The 21781-nt window shown below is 36.3% G+C and overlaps 1 protein-coding gene across 5 annotated transcripts in view; it reads left to right on the plus strand.

The window, feature by feature from the left end:
• The first annotated feature begins 406 nt into the window (after positions 1 to 406).
• Positions 407 to 21781, plus strand: part of LOC132277513 (protein ENHANCED DISEASE RESISTANCE 2-like) — a 41509-nt gene continuing 20134 nt past the window's right edge. For 2 of the 5 annotated variants that reach the window (XM_059779368.1, XM_059779367.1), the window contains exons 1-10: positions 407 to 754; positions 8562 to 8636; positions 10481 to 10534; positions 10972 to 11037; positions 11375 to 11433; positions 11893 to 11969; positions 14145 to 14270; positions 17805 to 17839; positions 18733 to 18833; positions 18890 to 19000. In XM_059779368.1, coding sequence (XP_059635351.1) covers positions 527 to 754; positions 8562 to 8636; positions 10481 to 10534; positions 10972 to 11037; positions 11375 to 11433; positions 11893 to 11969; positions 14145 to 14270; positions 17805 to 17839; positions 18733 to 18833; positions 18890 to 19000 — 932 coding nt within the window. In that variant the 5' untranslated portion in view covers positions 407 to 526. Of the gene's footprint in view, positions 755 to 8561; positions 8637 to 10480; positions 10542 to 10971; positions 11038 to 11374; positions 11434 to 11892; positions 11970 to 14144; positions 14271 to 17804; positions 17840 to 18732; positions 18834 to 18889; positions 19001 to 21781 lie in introns of those variants that run through there. The other 3 variants (XM_059779369.1, XM_059779370.1, XM_059779371.1) reach the window with 3 other exon arrangements.

Genomic DNA, 21781 nt, shown 5'->3' on the forward strand with positions numbered 1-21781 from the left:
AATTTCTATAAATTGAGATATTTGGCTTCCGTCGTTAAATAAAAATGGTAATTTTTTTTTAATTTCTAAAAACAATTGCATGGTAATAAACGAAAAAGCACTAAATATATATTTTTTCGTTTCTTTCGCTCCTCATTTTATTGCATAGACACGGAGAAACCAAAACGCAACCCGCCCGTGTGGAATTCGTGTCCGTGAATAAGAAATAGAGCAACCAACTAAGCCGACCTAACCAAAACCTAAAAAAGTTGGCATCATAATGCAAACAAAAGAGTCCTAATTGATTTGACTTGCAATGTACCACATCAACAATCAACGTGTAACCAATATCCGCCCAGCCACTTCACACTCTCGAGAACCCCACTCTGCTTCGCTGGACAAACACCAACCAAAACAAAAGAAATCGGAGTCCCCATACAGCTCATTACCTTTCCAATTTTGTTCGGTCTCGCACAATCCTCTTTTCTAGAGAGAGAAAGTGACTGATAAAGATTAAAGAAGAAGAAGAAGAAGAAGAAGAAATAATATGTTGTCGTCGGTGTTGAATAAAATGAAGAGCGGAGGAGGATCGCCGGAGAGTGGAGGATCCGAGAGCGGATCGGACGATAGAAGCGGAGTGCAGGAGTCCTTCGGCTGGGTTTTTCATTTAGGCGTCAATTCAATCGGTCACGAGTTCTGTCACCTTCGCTTCCTCTTCATTCGTGGCAAATTCGTCGAGATGTACAAACGCGATCCTCACGAAGACCATGGGATTGTAAGAATAACTTTAGCAAATTGCGTTCTATCTCTCTTTGTGTATATGCATATAATTGATTCTATATAATTAAGTCTGAGAGAAGAAAATAAATCACAATTATTGAATACATGTTTGAAAAAGATGCACTAAATTGTATACATATCCTGATATCCACGTGTGTGTGCAGAGACGCATGCAAACACACGGTAGATCACTTGCAGAGTTGAGTGAGAACCAGAAGATAAGGATTCTAAAAATTTGAATAGATTAATATGAGATTGGGAGTAATTATTTTTGATTGGTTTGGTTTCTGGTTGTTGATGATAGATCGTGATGATGGGAATGCTGAGATGAGAGGCTGAGTGGAGCTCCAAGCTAGCACAAGGATTCTCCGTAGTGGAGATTGAGAGAGAGAAGGCAAATTTGTTTAACACCCTATGGTAGCTCGAGTCCTAGGACCATTCTTTATGATTATGGTTGTGGTGATGTAATTGTATTCCAACCTCTCTGAACGATGAGAGTTTAGTCCTATTTATACCACTTTCGTTTGGGTAAGGACCCTTGGTCATAAGAGCCAACCCCCCCCCCTTATCCAATGGTCGCTTTACCTAGGTAAGGACTTTGGTAACGAGGGTAGTTCATTCTTTATCCAATGGTCATTCTGTGAGATATATATTTAATGTATTATGCGGTCTCTACTACTCGAGCTCAGCTATTGGGTATTAAGTTTTCTCTCCCCCTTGTGTAGACCTTGAGGTGAGGCGAGTCCTTAGAACTCAGTCACCTAACCACTGACCTAACCAGTGATACTTAGATTCTCGCGAAGTAGGAGGAGATAGGGGAATTGCTTGGGACTTGCCTTCTTTGGTCCCGAGCTTCCACACTTCCTTGAAGCCTCGAGCTCTTATGCAAGGGGGAGCTCGAGATGAACAGTTAAGTTTGAAGCTTCCTTTGCGGAGGAAAGCTTTAGAAAAGATGGCGAGACGTCCAACTGGAGCGGGGTACCTCCACAGGAGAGGTAACGGTAGCGACCCCTTCCTCTTGCGAGTTCAGCATTGCGATTTCAGACCCAGTAGCTCGATACTACCGGCTTTTCAGAGAAATGCCAGGCAGGTCTTGACATGGTCCAATCAGCACTGACCAGATGTATTTTCAGTAATAAATAGTGCCACATGGAGTGTGACGTGTCATGATCATCTACATTTAGCCCCCCTGCTCGAGGTCGCGAGGAGGGAACTCGAGCAAAAGACTATAGGTAAAAGGGAAATATTCGTAGAGAGGATCTCAATTAACTTATTGAGGTTTATCCGCAGAGAGGAACTCCTCATTCTTTTTTTCTTTTAGCTAGAACCGAGACTTATCCGTGCTCAGCTGTCAGTTATTATTATTATTATTATATATATGTGTGCTTAAAGTTCCATTTAGATGGCGTAGGGGATCACATGGAGCTTCAACCTTTATTATAGGTGCACCTCGAGTCAATATACTACGTACATTTTATCCACAAGTTAAGATGTTCCTCGCACAACAAAATCATATTGTTAGCAAAACAGGTTGTAATGGGATGACATAATTAATAAAATAATTTTATCTTGATTTCTAAGTTATGTTGTGCGATTTGCATCACCTAGTAAAGTTATGAAATAGTGCGAGATGCAATTTTTTTATTTATAACATCAATGGTAATTAGAATGATTTTTTTATTATATATATATATTTAACCTGAATTGATAATTGCAAATCTTAATTCTAACTCAACAATGAAGAGATCGATTTAGCAAGGACCTAAGCGTTATGATGTAATAATAGTAAATGTAGCTAACAATTAGTCGAAATAAATAAAATAAAAGGGATTGAGTACGGACATATTGGGATGCATTAGATACTTATCAAAAAAAATATTGGGACACACTAGATGTGCCGTGCAACGTTGACTCGAGGCAGGGAAGTCGTGAGAGATGTTGTCCTAAGATGCGGAGGCATTGCGCGAGGAGGTGCCGATTTGAAGTTTTACTAGAGCTGCAAGGGGTGCTCGGGGGAGAGATTTATTTTACGAGGTGTACACTAGTCTGGATCAAAACTTTGTCAAGATAGTTAAAAGCGCAAGGAAGGAAAATAAGGGTAATCAAACACCCCATGCGAAAGGAAAAATATTTGGTCTCATGTCAATAAAGTAATAATCTCACTCTTTTTTTCTTTTTAACAAACCCATAAAAAAAAGTCTAGGGTCGATTTACAATTGGTCTTGGTTCTCTGCCCCCTTGTCTGGTAGAAGTGTTGATACAACTGCTTCTAGCAGACAAAAGATGATTTTGCATTTTAAGTAAAGGAAAATAGTATAGGTTTGGTTGGTACTACAGGGAACTTTTAGTATGCATGATGAGGGTTGTGCTCATGGAAGGACTTGAATGCCTGTAAGAAACCCGAACTCGTAAGAAAGTCTTAAGCCACAGGAGGCTCCGAGTCCTTAATGGATGCTCTAACCGTAGTGAAGTGAACTATGCACACAAAATATCCTAGGTACAAGGGATGGATGAGCTTGAATGCGGGGGAGATCCCGAACGCGATGAGAGGATCATGAAGCGAAAGGACTGCGGCTATTTCAAAGGGAATATCCATATCTCAAGTGACCCAAAACAAATAATAAAAAAAAAATAATAATAATAAATAAAGTTGTTTGTGGTGAGATTGCATAAGAGAAATTTTGACAAGTGAGTGGACTTAATGAGTTGGCCGTTGTATATATATACACTTTAGAAAAAGTCCTTATGTAAACGCTCCCAAGATTATTTTATAAAAGAAAGATATTACTACGTACAAATTATTATTATTATTTTATTTAAAAGAGCTACTAGTGATGTGTTAAAGCCGCAAGGAAGTGCTAGCTGAAGCGGTGCTCGAGCAGCACGAGCTGACCTGAAACAACGATCGAGCTGCGACAGAATGCTAATCCGAAGCATTGCTTGAGCATTTATAGGAAGAGATTTTCCTTTAAGATCAAGTGACCTCGAGGAGGTTGCTGAAGTCTCCAGAAATTGATGGGTCGAAGGGAGAGGTTAACAGGTGAAAGCTTGAAGAGATTTCTATCGAAGGGTAAGTGACTTTGTTCGTATTAAGGACCGACCAACATTTTAAGACTCGAGGGGTCTGTCAATTCTTTCATGGCGGTTCCCGTGACGTGGAATGCATGCATAGAGAGGATAATTATTGAGTGCTCTGGAAAACGATTACCACAAGTTGTGAGTGCTTGAAGATTCAAAGGTTAGGAAGTGAACGACTACTACTCAAGATATTAGGTGAAGGTTGATATTGGTGGTGGCGATTTTTTTTTTTTTTTTGCCTGAATGTATGGTGATGTTTGATGGTACGAAGAGGTACAAAGGGAATTGACGGTGCGTGTTGAGTGCTTAAAGATGTGCCAAATTTTAGGTTAGAGTTTGAAAAGGAGTTAGACGGTCGAGGGTTCAAAGAGGTACAGGGCTCGGATTCGAAGGCAGTTGGACGACATTCTTCGAGAGTTCACAAGCATACCAAGCTCGAGTTCGAGGGAGGTCAGACGATGTTCTTTGAGGTTTCAAAGAGGTATTACACTTGAGCTTCAAAGGAGTTGGACGACGTTTCTCGTTTCGGCCTAGGCAGTTTACTTGATGATTGGCTTGTTTGGGTTTCCATAGGTTATGCCTGGATCCGTTAGAGGGTTGATTGAGGCTTGGAGGGGTTGCTTTGTGGGGGCTCACATTCAGGATGCTTGGAGGGCTATGCCTCTGTGTGTGGGGTGGTGTATTTAGCCTGAGAGAAATAGTAGATATTTTGATAGGAAGGAGATGTCGACCTTTATTCTTAAATTCTCTATTCTTTCCACTCTTTTTTGTTGGGTTTCAGGGAGAAATTATAGTTCTTTAGAGGAGATTGTCGATTTTTTGGCCTCTCTAAAAGCTTAGAGGTCCTTTGTGGCCTTGTGTATTTTTCTTGGAATCCGCTCCCCTTTTGAGCGCTTTTATACAATTTTACTTATCAAAAAAAAAAAGAGAAGTTTACTTGAGGTGCTCTTGGCAGCAAGTCTAGTTGGATGTGAGGTGCAAGATCTCACTTTCAGAAGGGTGGTTGAGGTGGCAGTCAGAGTTAGGCGAGGTTCGCTATTATTTGTAAACACAAGCAAGAAATTTTTTTTTTTTGCTTTGTTGGTTCAAATGGGTTTCGTGATCATGTTTCATGGAGCCAAGCAAGGAAACAGGAGGGAAAGAAACTGAAGTTATAAATTCAGCAGAAAAGAAAGGCAAAAGTGAGAAAGACCGAAAGAGCTAGTCCTCGACTCAATGACCAGGTTATTTTTTTTGTAAAACATCATTACTATTATATTTTTGTTCAAACAGTTGTTGGCATTGTGCTCAATCCGCTGGGTGAGCGTTGGCTCAAAAAGGAACTCAAGTAGCAAGAGGAGCGAGGTCGAAACAATGCTCAAACCACAGAGGAATGCTAACCCAAAGCATTTTGAGCATTCAAGGAATTTTTTTGTGTGAACACTCTTAGTCCTTTGCCCCTTGTATTGTAGGAGTGTTGACCAAACAACTTCTAGCATACAAGAGAAGATGTGTGAGACTAGATGTTGCCCAAGAGAATGGAAGTTCACTCGGTACTGTAGGGAATTTTCAATAAGTATGATGACAAGCTTGAGCTAGAGGGAGGACTTGAGTTGTGGCAATGACTCGAAATTTGCAATGAAGGATTGAGCTTGCGGAGGACCTCTAAGAACTTGGAAATCTTAAACATTTGGACCCAAGGGAGAAAAGAGATCATTATAGCACGAGGGAGGCTTAGATGCTAGGGGATACTTAGAGTGAGAAATTGAGTGTGACACAAAGGGACCCGAGCACGGGAGAAGGATAACAAATAAATAAATAGGAATTAAATTTTGAGAGTCCTCAAATCATTGACAAAGTTGGCAAAACTAACTATCATTATTACTATTTTTGTTGAAACTAATAACTCTGTGTTTAAGCCATGACAAAGTGGTGGCCCGAAGCAGGCTCGAGCTATGGTGTAAAACTGCTACTATGAGCTATGAGGGACGCTGAACCGAAAAGTTGCTCGAGCACTATAGTTATTTTTATTGTTTAAATAAGATAATATATCCATATAGTATATATATTATCGCACTTTAGTATAGACTTAAAGATGAAGTCTCAGACTAAACAATGTCAGCGAAAAAGATGTGTGACAACTCACTAATATAATAATAGCTGACAAAATTGATGGTATTGTAAAAACAGTAAAGAGAAAGAGGATTTGATGGGAAAATGACGCAAAAATAAATGAAAAAATTAAGAATTGTCCTTTTACGGGTTCAAGATTAACTTTTCCAAAGACTGACATGTACTACTGTTGTTTTACATACTTGCATATGCAAAATATATAGTCAAGTCAATCATTATATTTGCATTTTTTATTTTTTTTAACTAGCATTATATTTACTTGTATATATATATTTTACTAGTAACAATGAATGTCTAATCAATGTACTATAAAATTTAAGTTATGAAAGGACACGCCAAAAAAAACAAAAAGAAGAAGTTTTGAAAAATAGGTTTTACAAGAGATGCCAGTGAAGTAAAAGGCTAGCCCCTTTTGAGTTTGACAACATAAGCCTTGGCGTATAGCCCACATGCATGTGCTAATGCAAAATTGTGTTATACCTGTGTACATTAATATAAAAATATGCAAAAGAAATAATGGTGTCACTTTGCTTATGTGAGCTCATCAGAGGAAAACAACTCTGCAAAGGTGAGTTCATGAAAAATAGCTCACCCAAAGGATAAATTTTGTAAAGATGAGCCCTCGAAGGGAACTCATTAGAAAGATCAATTTTGCAAAGGTGAGTTCGTGAACAACTCACCAAAAAGATAAATTTTGTGAAAGTAAGCTCCTCGAGGTAACCTCATTAGAAAGATCAATTTTGCAAGGGTGAGCTCAAGAAAAATAACTCACCGAAAGGATAAATTTTACGAAGATGTGCCCTCGAGGGGAGCTCATTAGAGAGATTGGTTTTGTAAAGATGAGTTTATGAAAAATAACTCACCCGAAGGGGTAATCTTCGTGAAGGTGAGTTCCTCGAGGGAAACTCACTAGATATCAAATTTATTGAGGTGAACTCATGGAAGAGAGCTCGTAGTAGTGGAATCATATGGACTAAAGAAAATACAAAACAAAACGGTGTTATAAAAACAAAATCATGATCCTAGTGTCACTAAAACCAAGTAAATATTCCATGTTTAGTTAAAAAGTATGCCAGTAAAACAAAAGAGCTGCAAACAAATAACAAGAGGTAAGTTTAGAACAAAATCGCCGTAATGAAGCAATAAACTTCAAACTTTAGAGGCACACCACATGCCACTTCCAACTTCAGATCTACTACTCTGTTAGTGGAAAGTAGGGCTAATCTCTTGCAAGCTCGACATCAATGAAATGCTCCTCCCCATTGAAGTTGCCAAAATGTTGATGATAGTTCGTGATGATGTGAGGAGACCGTTCCATGTCTGTCGGGAATGCTAAGATCAGAGGCTGAGTGGAGCTCCAAGCTAGCACAAGGGATTCTCAGTAGAGGAGATTGAGAGAGAGAATGCAAATTTGTTTAACACCCTATGGTAGTTCGAGTCCTAGAGGACCATTCTTTATAATTAAGGTTGTGGTGATGTATATGTATTCCAACCTTTCTAAATGATGAGAGTTTAGTCCTATTTATACTACTTTCATTTGGGTAAGGACCCTTGGTCATAAGAGCCAACTCCTCCTTTATCTAATGGTCGCTTTACCTAGGTAAGGACACTTGGTAACGAGGGTAGCTCATTCTTTATCCAATGGTCATTTTGTGAGATATGTATTTAATGTATTATGCGGTCTCTACCACTCAAGCTCAGCTATTGAGTATTAAGCATTCTCTCTCCCTTGTGTAGACCTCGAGGTGAGACGAATCCTTGGAACTCAACCACCTAACCACTGATACTCAGATTCCCGCGAAGTAGGAGGAGATAGGGGAATTGCTTGGGACTCACCTTCTTTGGTCCTGAGCTTCCACACTTCCTTTAAGCCTCAAGCTTCTATGCAGGGGGAGCTCGAGATGAACAGTTAAGTTTAAAGCTTCCTCTGCGGAGGAAAGCTTCAGAGAAGATGGCGAGACCCATCCAACTGGAGTGGGGTACCTCCACACGAGAGGTAAGGGTAGCGACCCCTTCCTCTTGCGAGCTCAGCATCGTGATTTCAGACCTAGTAGCTCGATACTACCAGTTTTTCAGAGAAATGCCAGGCAGGTCCTGACATGGTCCAATTAGCACTGACCGGGTGTATTTTCAGTAATAAATAGTGCCACATGGAGTGTGACGTGCCATAATCATCTACACTGGTAAAGCATAGCAAAAACTCAGAATTTTGGTGCCTGCTTGGTTCCGAGAACAATTTCCTGTTTTCAGAGAACTGAAATTTCAAAAACTGTACAAAAACTCTTAGAGAACTGTTTCTGAATACTGAACCAAGGCCCTAGGGTTTTATGTTTTTGCGCGTTTTGTTTAGAGGGTTGTATTGCAATAAACTACAAAGCATATGATGTTTAAATATTTATTTTCTCTGTTCTGTTTCTTTATTTTAATATATAATGGGCTCAAAACTTGGCATTTGTTGTAAATACGTTTCTAATTTTTTTTTTTTTGAAACATAAAAACACAAACAAGTAAAAAAAGAAAAAGAAAATACAAGTAACATGGTTTAGTTGTTGGAATTGTCTTTGGACATGGTTTCCGAAACTCATGCTTATCCTGAACATTCCATGATGCAGAAACCTATTAGGAGGGGCGTTGTTGGGCATACACTGATGGTGGAAGAGTTAGGACGCAGAAAGGTCAATCATGGTGTAAGGCTCTTGATTTTCTTTTAGTTTTTATCTACAATCACATTAATTTAGAAGGCTACTTTTTCCCCTTTTGTTTCTATCAATATTTTGCCTAATATTAGAATTGTCAGATATATTGGGTGGAGCAATGGCCCCCAAATTTTTTTTCGAAAAATCTTGTTTTTAGGTCCCTTTTAGTAATTATTAGTGGTGGATTTGAAAGGATTAAAAAAAAAAAAAAATACTTACATTGGCCTCCCCACACACACACACATATATATATATATATATATATATTTAAATGTTGTTGTTTGGTTTAGTTTGCTAATTTTTTTTTCAAGAACTTCGAGAACAAAAAACTATTTCGAGAGAACTATAAAAGGTAGATTTCTGAAAATAGTTTTATTTATTTTTTATTTTTTATTTTTTAAATGAGTTTTCAAAAATTGTTAATTAAATAGATTATTGTACAATTTTAATATTTTCTGATCTCTGTAAACAGAACACTGTTCTCAAAAAAGGAGCCAAACAGGTCCGTTGTATATAGGTCTCTTGATAATTACTAGTGTTGAGTTTAAAAAACTTACATTTGATCCCCTTCAAACTTCATTAACACCTTTCTTTTCTTACTTTAGAAAATCCAAATACACTGAGGGAAAAAGTAATTTCATTATAGTGGTAATCCTTACTGCAACATGTCAGTTCTACATTTAAATATTTGTACATATGATACCTATTATCTATATGAATTAAAGGGAGAAAACTGAAAAAGGATTTTCAGCGCTTGACAGCTTCGTTTATCGGCTGGCAGCATGTTCCGTTCTCTTTCTCTCTCTATCTCTATCTCTGTCTTTCTTTTTCTTTTTTGCCTTTTCGTACTAGTTTCTTCATCTTATTTATAAGTTGTTTTATCCTAATTTATTTATGTTATAAGTTCCGTATTATTTAGGTTATAGTAAGAGTAGGAAAAAGTTATGATGATGGTGCTTTCACTAAGGTTGCACTCTTTAACCATTGAGCTGCAAAGCTGTAAAGTTCTGTCTCTCAGTCTTAATAGTTACACGGATGCAACCAATGGAAGTTTCTCATGATAGACATGCTCGTAATAGTATATATATATATATATATATATATTACTCCCTCTATCCCACAATAAGTGTTCCTTTTTGGGAATCTAACTTTTTAAGATGATGACTTTTAGTGTGTTTATATTGTATTGGTAGTGAATGAATTACCAAATTTACCCATAATGGGTCCATAGTGATGTGATGGTTTACTTTTTATAAATTCAATGCAAGAAGGTTAAATTGGTAATGTTACAAAAAATAGTACATTCACTTTTTAATTGGGACAATTGAAAATAGAAAGTTGGACACTTCTTGTTGGATAGAGGGAGTAAGACATTTCTTTTATTTCTTAAAAAACAACACAATATAATTTTTTTTATTTGACTTATCAAAAAAAAAAAAAAATTTTTTTTTATAATGTTAACTATAACGTGCTACTCCCACCCCCCCCCCCCCCCCCCCCCCCCCCCCTAAAACTGAGTATTTCTGGTTCCATCCCTTCCTTTATGTGTTGTTTTGTTTAAAAATTGATCCCACTTTCTAGTGAATAGCGTCATTTGTTTCTAGTATCTTTAGCATTTTACCGATCTGTAGATAGTTTTTTGGATTTTGTTGACAACTTAACGTTGTAATGACGCCTTTTGCGTATTTTGTTTGCTTTGTTAAGGGTTTGCTCCCCTCTGAGCGTTTTTGTTAATATATTTTTACTTATCAAAAAAAAAAAAAAGAGTATCTTTAGCATTTTACTCAATTGCAGAGGATTACTAAAATTAACTTTTATCCTCAAATCTTTCCTAGGATGTCTATGTTATACGGTTTTACAATCGGTTGGACGAGACAAAGAAGGGAGAAGTAAGTGGTAATTTTTTATTTATTTGTTTTTTTTTTTTTTTTCTTGTAAAATTTGCTAGAATTTGATCTTAACCGTTTATTCCTATTGTGTTCTGTAGAATTGGATTAAACAATTTCATAAGAGGAAGTGCAGAATTGCATTTAATTCCTTTGATATTCTGTTGAATTTTGATGTCTTACGATTATCGCTGTTTTGAAATTTTTGTAGAACATATGAATTAGCTCGTTTGCTTTTTAGACCATCATCTGTTTTAGATGAATTCTTGTTCGGACCTTATGTTTTAATCATTAATGTGGAATCTTTATTTATCAAAAAAAAAAAAAAAAATCATTAATGGAATTTCCCCCGCCCCTGTCTCCCTTCGAGTTGAAATTTAGAATTTTCTTTTTCATATATAATAAGTTTTCACATCTACTTCATTTTCTATTGCTGCAAGATTGCATGTGCTTCAGCTGGAGAAGCTCGTAAATGGATGGAAGCATTTGATCATGCCAAACAACAGGTATAAAAAAAGTCGGCAATGTATTATGACTAATATAGTGAAGATTTCTGCAGAATCCAGCTACTGTGGTTGTCATGATCAATGTGTTCTTATGTAACTTGTATGATTATTACATTCTATTCTTGTTAAATCACTCTCTTTGTTTTTCTTGTAAATTTTGTTTCATCAGATTAAATCATAACATTTTTGTGGTCCTTGGTGATGCAATAATGTGATTTTATTTTGTAATTTGCCTGGTTATCATATTCTATTGGAACTAGGGATTTACCTACTTCTATAGTACTTTTTATGTTTTATTTTACTTTTATATATTTTAACGCCACATTATGTTCAACAGGCTGAATATGAGCTTTCAAGAGGTGGTAGCACAAGAAACAAACTGAACATGGAGGATGAGTATGCTCTCTCTGGATCTGAGAAATGCTTGTATCAGTTGTCATATTCTGACACATTCTGTGGTCTTGTTTAGTAAATGGTGGTTTCGTAAGGATCGAGGGGACTAGACCATTAAACAGATTACACCCTCACCTCCCGCCTAGTGAATGAAAAAAAGAATAGAGAGAGGGAGAGAAAAGACCACCCTTGAGTCAATGGCTAGGGTCTGGAGTGGTTTGTCATGAATATTTTTATGTTTGATACCTGATATCGGGTTTTCTTTGTGTAATTTTGTTTGCTGTTTCACACCTTCACCTTAACCATTTATGCTGCCTATAAGTGTGTGTTGTCAGTTATTAGATCCTAGTAGGTTCATTAGTTGCCATTTATCTAGATGATTAATTTTCCTGCACTTTTTCAAGTTTGTTGCCTTTCTGGTCAACTATTATCTAATCTTTTCTTATTTTTTCTTTGTGGAAGGATCAACCTTGAAGGGCATCGACCTAGGGTAAGGCGGTATGCACGTGGTTTAAAGAAGTTAATAAGAATCGGGCAAGGTATTATGGTTTGCTAATAGTATAAAATTTTAATTTTTTTGGATGGTGTGTGTACTATGGTTGAATTGTCACTTAATGTCATGTCAATGAAGTTCACAGTTCTATCTTGAAGTGTTGTGGAATCATGAATATTACTAAATTTGTTCTATAAATAGTAAAGCTAGCTTGAATACACAACCTTTTAATCAATTAAAATCACTAAGAACTTGGAGTAATTTTGTCTAAACTCACTACTTACAGTTACCAGACCAAGTTATAGAATTTCTTATGGACGGTTTGTGAAGATAGAATGGACGCAGAATGGTTTGTAGTTTTAGGTGGGTTACAATGGATGGGGTTTGGTGGCTATATGTTGCTGTTCTTCAAGAAGATATATTAGCAGAACTTTGGGTGGCAATCGGAAAAGAAGATCAGAGGAAGAATATTGCAGGAGACCCTATTTGTATACATCATGAAGATTCCTAGGCAAGAAATTTTGATTAACTTAATAATAAATGGTAATCAAATAGGGTGCAGTTTTCTAAATGCCAGGAAACTTCTGTGCAAATTTATTGGTATGCCAACCAATAAATAGAAGCTTCTTAAAATCAAGCCGGATAAGAAACTTTTGCAACCTTGATTGGCGTCCATTATTTTCAAGCCGGATAAGAGTTGACATTAATTGGAATCCGAAAGAGTTGGACATTAATTTAGTTTGGTTGAAATCACTAACACATATTGCCATTTATATATAATCTTAGCAGTTAAATAATTTGGATCCTAAAGAGTTGGACAGTCTCTTCTTCCTCCTATTGTTGTAGATGTTCTTAGGACAGAATACTGCACCTTGCAAGTATTCTAAATTTGTAATATATTTTGGGATGACTGGTTTTGGTCTCACTTGGTACGTCTGTATATATATAAATATATATGATGCCACTTGGAAATATTAAGAAATTTTTAATGGATAAAGATAACTGAGCAGAAATAATCAAATGCATAGAAAGAATACAATGAAGTATGTATCATATGCATAGGGTGCACTATAGAGTGCAAAGTAAGCAAAAGAATATATACTTTAATGATGCAAATCCATATGGTTCTTTCTTTGTTGATCATTTCGAATGAATAGCTCAAATATGTTATGAAATACTAACATTGTATGTAATTTTTGCACGTAGGGCATCTTTCCGCATTACTGATCCAAACTACAAAATTAGTATCCTATATGTTTTATATATATTCTTGTTACGCAAACTTCTTGTTTTTTGTTACATTTCTTTTGTTTCTGCACCATGTCCATGTTTCTATGGTAATTTTCAGTCTCTGTTAAGGGTTTCAGATCTGCAGTCCTGAATTTTTTTCAATTTGGAAATTTCTTACATGCAGTGTTTTGTTGCCCCAAATTAAATTATTTTTATTATTTTTTGTTATTGAGATTTTGGCCACATAACACTTTTGGCCTAAGCTCAAATTTGGTCCTTCGTTGATTGTGTTTGCGCATAAAGGTAAGACTTGTTGGAGAAGTATGTTCATTGATTGCGAAGGCATAAAAGCACTTTAAGAGGGGTACTCTTGTAGAGTTAGTGTTAAAAACGTTTTGACAAATATTGTTTGTAAACAAATAGAAAAGCCCTTCACATATGAGAAATGCTTTAGGGCTGTGTTTGACGGCATGGAATTGTAGCCTTGGAATTGGAATTGGTGGAATTTTTAGTTCAGTTTTCTGAGTTGCCTTTCTCCAATTTCACAAATTCCAATTCCATGCCTGCCAAACATAGCCTAGATATTGTTCCAACACTACAAGAAGAAGCACTTCTTTGAAAATTAAAGCAACAACAGCACTTAACTTCCTTGCTCTTGTCTCCAGAAACCATATAGATGAGTATAGCATGGTGAAACATAAGCATCTGCAGGATTTGCAAGATTTATTTGGGAGTTTCTTAGTGCTCTGGCTCTGAGAGTGCAAGATTTATCATTCATTTTCTTATTCTGCTGGAGTTCAAAGGCCATTTTTTTTTTTTTTTTTTCTTTAATCGTTCACTTGTTTTTGTTTTCTTTGTATTGCAAATGGTTAATTTCATTTCCTTTGATTTTCTCTAAGGGTATGCCCTCAGTTTAATATGCTACCAATGTTGATATGGTATCAAAAACACATCAATTTTATTGATATTCTTTTTGTTATATCATACATAGGTCCGGAGACTCTTATACGCCAATCCTCAGGCTTGAGTGCTAATGTTAGAACTGATGGATACTTTGAAGGAGATTCTGAAGATGTAATTGATGCACATGAATGGAAATGTGTCTGTACAATAAATGGTAATGTTTCAGCCATTCACTTTTTCATTGCCAACAATCTCTAGATGATCTTGTATTGGTTTTACTTTTGCTGTGAATGCACTGATTTATTTTCTTGAGTTCTCACTTTCCTTTCTCTCTCTCTCTTTTCCCCCGAGTTCTCACTTATCTTTCTTATTTATTTTTGGTTCATGTTCAATTGTGTCTGTGTGGGTGTTTTTTTTTTTTTTTTTTTTGTTGTTTTGGGGGGGGGGGGGGGGGGTGTGGTATCTCATATGAAAAAGAATTGACAAGGTATGTGCTTTTAGGGGATATTCCGTGTGGGAGGTTTCTATGATTGCAAATGTGCTTTTAGCTCGTATTTGGAGAGATGGATATAGGAAAAAGATATGATAAGATATGTCTGGATGGATAGGGAATCACTTTGAGGGCGATGTGTTGTCCTCGTCTTGTGTTTGAGGCAGGACTTAAGTGAGGCTGCAGATTTTCAATCATCAATAAAAAGAAAAAGGTTAATAGTGATTTCTTTTGGGGAATCGGATTGGTGGTTCTGGATTCCTAACTCGTATGGCCGTTTTGAGGTTAGGTCCTTTTTCAGATGCCTTTTTGCAAGGTCGCCTTTTTTGCTTGGACCTCTGTCCTGGGTAAGATTTTAACCCAGGATAATCTGAGGAGGAGGAATCAGGTGGTGGTCAATCACTGTTACATGTGTTTGTGTAATGAGGAGTCTGTTGATCACCTCCTTTTACATTGCAGCATGGCCAGAGATTGTTGGAATTTGATGCTTCGTTTATTTGGGGTCCATTGGGCCATGCCTTATTCCTTTAGAGGGTTGATTGAGGCTTGGAGAGGCATCTCTGTTGGGGTTGGCATTAAGGACGCTTGGAGGGCTACGCTGCTTTGTAGCTGGTGGTGTATTTGGCTTGAGAGAAATAGGAGATATTTTGACGGAAAAAAGAAGCCTGTTTCTATGCTTAAGTTCTCTGTTATTTCTACTCTTTTTTGTTGGGTTTCAGGGAGAGATTATAGATCTATGGAGGAAATTATTGTTTTCTTGGCCTCTCTGAAGGTCTAAGGCGCCCTTTGGCCCTTTTGTTTCCTTTGTTTCTTTGGGCTTCGCTCCCCTTTTGAGCGTTTTTAATCAAATCTTACTTATCAAAAAAAAAAAAGGTCTATGCATAAAACTTTAAATTCCGCGAACTTTATGCATATGATATGTTTTGGTTTCTTTGCATATTCTTAAGCTTATTGACATATATATATATATATATATATATATATATATATATATATATATATATATTTAAATTATAACAATTAACAATGTACAAAACCATCTCAAAATTTTTGTGAATGTTTTAATCTTATAGAAATAATTAAAAAGCAGTTACCTTGTACATGTATATGCATTGACTAATTTGTCAATTAACGAAAGGTGTTGTGCTGAATGCCTGAGACTGATCTTGAGCAAAATAAGTAGAAATCAACCTCTACTTACATGTAGAGATTGTGGAAACCCTAGATAAGAAAAAGTCAATGATCCTATCAGCCAACTTTTTTGGTCATGGTGAGCTTTGCTGTCAGAGATTGACCTTCTTCTTTTGTCAGCAGTTGGCTTTGATTTTTGAGGTTGGCCGGTATTATACAGTCATGACTGTGCCCATGAAGGGCAGGATGTTGAGGGCACTACTTCTTAAATGTTGGGTGGGATTATTCTTCCCTCCTTTTGCTTAGCTTATATGATGATGACGATGATGCATGGATTATATCATATCCATTTGATGCTTCTGGGAGGCCTTTCGAATGGGTGGCAGCAGATTATCTCACATATTCTAGAAGTGAAGTGACATGGGACATCAGGTTTTGGAGGTTGGTCTTTAACTAGGAGATTTGAGTTAGTGGTGGAATTGTGAAACACATTGTAAAATGTTGATTGTTTGAGAGATGGTTAAGAGAATGTGAGGTTTAAACTTCGAAATCAAATTGTATTACACAGTGTTTACTGGCAATACGAGGATTTGTTCATTGGAATAGTGTACAGGGCACTAAAGCACCTTCCAAGGTGGCATTTTCTGTGATTGGCTGTACATGGTGAGTTTTTTATGATTTGTAATTTAGTGAAAAGGAGAATAAGTTCTTCCTAATTGCTGTTATATGAGTAAAGAGGCTGCGGTGGCAGTGGATCATTCGTTTTAATGTAGAGTGGTGGGGTGTTTGGTCAAATATTGCTGTATTTGCTTGGGTTGTTGGGTGTTTCCATTACCTAGATCAGAAGTTGACTTGCTTAATAGTTGGAGGAGGAAGAATTAACTGGGAAAAATAGAAGACATGTAATTATGCACCTTTTTATTTATGAGGTGTGCTTGGAGAGAGGGGAAAAGCGTCCTTCCCAAGAATTTGTTGATTCATAGGTTGAAGAAAAAATTTTGTCCGGTGTTATTTAAGGGTTGCATAGCTTTTGTTCCTAAAAAATGATTGTATATGGGCTGTGCCTCCTTTCGGTGCTCTGTGGAGGTTTTGCCCTATGTTATCAAATATTGATCTAAAGCCTTGAGGTTTCTCTTTCAATTTTACTGGATTTATTTAGAAAATTGAAAACCAAACATTTTTTAGGCATCTACTGACATATCCTTTTGGCGATCAACCGAAATTATGCTGCATATGGGAATGGGAGAAAAGTACACATTGGTGCAAGTGTACTGTTTAGAAGCATGAATTTTGGGTGCAAGTAAGCATTATACTCAACAGGAACCCACATGCAATAATTTATTTTGTACTGATCAGTTTTTAGTTGAACTGAGAGATAATTTCTGTACAGATGAGGCCAAACCATGAGGTGGATGTGAATCATACTTTTTTTTTTTTAACCTGTGATCTAAAAGAGAATATAGGGATTGCAGTCAATCTTGCAAGTGACCAAGTGTTGTGGTGGGTTTACTCTTCTTGATGAGTTTTTGATATACAAATTCTTGTTCTTTGAACCTCTTTATTTAGTATGAAATGGTGACTGTTCAATTTATAAAACAAAGTGATGAAGTTATTCTTTGAGCAACAAAATTCTTGATTTCACATTACTTGCTTGTGACTAATGGTTTGTTATATATAAAGGAAAAATTGGAAAAATTACACTTCCCTTTTTTGGGGCATCAAATTCAGAATACCTCTGTTGTTTTGTCCCAAGTGTCATTCATAATTTAACGTCCCTGTCCTTTTAAGTACATAGACATTCATTAGTTATTTCAGAACAAGGACACGAGTCTTTTTAAATCAGAACTTGAGTGATCCCAGCTACTCTCATCATTGGATTGAACTGTTAACTGATATCACGAAGTCTTTGTGACTATGTATAGAGTGAGATCAGTAATTTTACTAGAAACATAAATAAGTGAAAATTTTGCTTCACAGTGGTTAGCTTGCTTTGTAGTCTGGTTGAAGAGAGTTTTTCCTTCAAGTTGTATATATGTATATGGCAAATTATAAAAAAATGGTCTTATTTGGAAATCACGATATTCCCTTGTCCATAATTTTTTATTTAATTTTTTGGTTTCTTTTCAGGTGTTAGAATCCTCGAGGATGTGGTCAACTCTAAGGTACCTGCTAATTATTAAATTTTGACATGTATTGGTTTCATCATAGTTTCTTATATCTTTGTTTTATTTTTGTATGATAAACCAATTGGAGACAAAAACTTCTTTTGCCTAAATTCAAGATTGATATTTATCCATAACAATAACGAAGAATACTACTACATACTTCTCTGAAAATACACGTGAAAAGAAACTCAAGGAGGGGTTTGTATTCTCCTTTAAAAGGAGGATCTTTGTCTCCCTTGAAAATATGATCTTCTTTATTCTCCGATTTTTGAACCTAAAAGAATGAAGCACCCACAGAGGAAGTCATCTATGTAATTTTGCTCGTCACTATTCCCTAGGTAGTGGTTGGAGGAGCTTCTAACACCTAAAAGTCATTCAACAGGAATCTTCTACAGAAGTAAATTCTTTGAAAGGAATTTGAAATAGGAAAGATGTTTGATGGATATACTTCCAAAGTACTTGAAATAATGACATTAATCATTGACAACATTGCCCTATCCATACCTATAAAAAGAAACAATTCATACAACATTACCCTATCCATCTCTACATCCCTCCTCTCTAGTGTTTCCCATTCATTTGCTACATATGTAAGATTATTGCAACCCTTCTCTCTTGGCGACTCCCACTTCGCTCCCCCACTCCACCATAGCTACCACCGTTATGATAGTTAAACCAAAACACCTAATATATCTATTTCTGCAGTTTCTTGTGACCCAACTACAGTTCAAACATTCCAGCAAGTATACCATGACTTGTTTTAGTTAAGCCTAAATTAAAAATTCTGCATATTCCTGTCTTATAGCTATCCTCTTCTTCTTTTATTTGTGAAATTAAGTGTGCTTGATATATAAATAATTAATTCTTTAAAAGTACTTTACTTCTTGTAGAATGGTAAAGGTGTACTTGTGAAGGCTGTTGCTGTTGTTGGTGCAAGTGCAGATACTGTTTTTGAGGTGGTTCTGAACCTTGATCGACATCAGAGATATGAGTAAGCTGCTAAGATTGTGTTCTTGGTACATTTTTATTCTACTTAACTCAATCTAGTAAGTATCTTTGCAGGTGGGATACATTGACAGGTGACTTGGAGTTACTTGATTCCTTAAATGGCCATTATGATGTTGTCTATGGGATGTTTGATCCAAGATATCTAACTAGGTAAAGTTGATGAGCACGATTTTCTGTTTTTGGTAGTTAATGTGGTTCTGTTTTCGTAAAGTTGTTAGTCAGGTGATCTTAATTATAGGACTCGTTTCACACGGGGAAAAATGTAGTTCTGCATTTCTCTTTTTGTACATAGATTGTTGCCTCAGTAACCATGGAATTCAGTTCACTATTTTATTTTTATCTTCATTTTAAGCCTTGCACTAGATAATATTGTCAATGAAAATTTAGATGATTGTCTTCAAATTATGTTGATATAACTAAATACTAGAAATCTTTCAGATTTTTGTCATTTTTTTTTGAGTTCCTGATTGGCATGTGTTATTCAGGAAAAAAAAAAAATTTGGCATGTGTTTGTAAAAGATGTTTCTCCTGTGTTTACTAAAAAAAATGCCATTTTACTTTAGTGAGGGTTTTGTGGGTAATATTAAAAAATACTATTATTTAGTATCCTATGTTTATTGATTGAGGGTTATTAGATCTGTCAATTTACTTTAAATAAGTAGTTAAACAAATCCTTAGGTGGAAATTTTAAACTTTTCCTTTTTCTTTTTCTGGATGAGAAATAGGTGAAAATGTGACAATTGTGTGATTTAAAGTGCAAAGAAAGCAGCTGGAACTGGTAGGAATTTTACCTGCTTCCCTTGGAACACATTGAGGGTGTTGAAACCCATCTCTCATGTGATAAGATCTACTCCTCTTAAAGTCAGTAGGTTGAATTCCAAGTTTCATCATTTAAAACAGATGGTACAAGGAGAGAAAAAGGAGTAGCTGTTAAAGAAGTCAGTCTATTACAAGGCTCTTGTTAGAGTTTTATGTGATCCAATGACCAGAGATTCCCCAGTAGTTTGTAAAATGGTATAGCATCCTTATTTTCTATATTGACTAAACTACCCTTATTTCTTTTCGACATCTAAACCGATGCTTTAATACGAGTACTGGTAGAACATTGCTTTTTGATTGCAAATCACTTGAACAATAACTATACCTAAGATCTACTTTCTGTGAATTGGAGTGGCAACAAAAATTAGAAATTGAAAATAAAAGTAATTCTCTAATGAGTGCCAAGGGAGCGCAACCACACAACCCATGTATCAGCTAAGTATACACATTGTACTTATAAAACAGTGAAACTAAAAACCCATATCACTCAGTAAAAGGCATAGTTGTTAAAGGCACGCTTAGGCACCAAAAAAGCCCCAGCCTCGTCAAGGCTCAGCTAGTGCGCCTCGACCTACTACAGGCCAGGCCCCTTCAATCAGGCTCACACGAAGTCCTTGGCTCACGCTTTTTAGGAGGCTCCAGGATTAAAAAAGGTTGTATTTTTTAATCATTTATTCATATCATTTTCTTTTTTACTTGATGACTACTAAATTAAAAGGTTCTATATCACATATCGTATTGTTTAACTTTATGAAATATTTGACAAAATTGATAAATTTATGGTTCAATGCTTCCATTAACTGCAATTACTGCTTGATTATGAATATATATAATAATATATGTTTAAATGTGCATTATTATTCTATACACACGACTTACTTCGATTAGGCTCGCGATGCGCCTTATACTGCACCTTGCGCTTAGGCAATAGAAGGCCTTTTGTGAATTGCGCCCTGAGCCTTTAACAACTATGGTAAAAGAGCAAAAGAATCTATTAGAACTGATCTTCCAAGAAAGCCAAAAACTAAGGGAACTATTCATAAAATGCTTTAAGTTGGAGTCTGAAGATGGGAATTTCCATCCTTCCATAGCTGTTTTTTACACTTTTTTCTATAAACACTATAATTAGCATAATCGCTGAACCTGCCAAAATATCTGTAACCTTTTTCTTCACTCTACAGCCTTGCCAATGCCGCAATTTCTCTGTTGTCAAGCAAGGCATGAAACAATAAGTTCCAAAGTATCAATGAGGGAGAAGGGGCCGCTCTCCTGAGCCACTTTGCAATGTATCTCCAAATGCTTCATTGTTTCATCCACACTCCCTGCACATAAAAAATCAATTGAGAGGAACTTTTGCTTTTCATTTCTTCCCCATGATGTCGATGTTCAAATATTTTCTCATACATCTAAACGTAGAAAGTACCTGATGTGCTAGATGTTGACTTTAAGATATAATCAAATCAAGAGCAAGTGATAAAGAAGAGGAAGAAAAATAGAAGAAAGCGGATGAGAGAAAAAGAAAGAGAGATGGGAAAGAGAGAAAGAATGAAAGAATACTTTCATCCATCCACCACATTCGATTTGTAATAACAAGTTTAAGAAATTACACATAAGCCCCAGCATTATATAAGTAATACCAAATAAGCCCCTGACAACGCTCCCCTCCAATCTGGTGCAGAGATATCTATCATACCCAGCTTGACTAACATATTTTGTAAGCAGGTTTTGCTCACACCCTTAGTCAAAACATCAGCAACCTGATCATGTGTGTTGACGTATGGAGTACAAATCAGCCCAAGACGAAGCTTTTCCTTCATAAAGTGTCGATCGACTGTAATGTGCTTTGTCCTGTTATGTTGAACTGGATTGTGGGCAATGCTAATAGTAGCCTTGTTGTCACAATACAACTTCATTGACTCGTGAACAGGATAACCCAACTCACCCAACATCGTACGTAGCCATAACAACTCACAAACTCCATGTGCCATCAATCTGTACTCAACCTTTGCACTAGATCTAGCTACTACAGACTGTTTCTTGCTTTGCCATGAAACAAGATTACCTCCAACAAATGTGCAATATCCTGAAGTAGATCGTCGATCTGTACAGTCA

Source organism: Cornus florida, unplaced genomic scaffold (assembly GCF_030987335.1).
Source record: "Cornus florida cultivar Cherokee Brave unplaced genomic scaffold, ASM3098733v1 CherokeeBrave_3.0.0_Hap2_Chr10, whole genome shotgun sequence".
NCBI lineage: Eukaryota > Viridiplantae > Streptophyta > Magnoliopsida > Cornales > Cornaceae > Cornus > Cornus florida.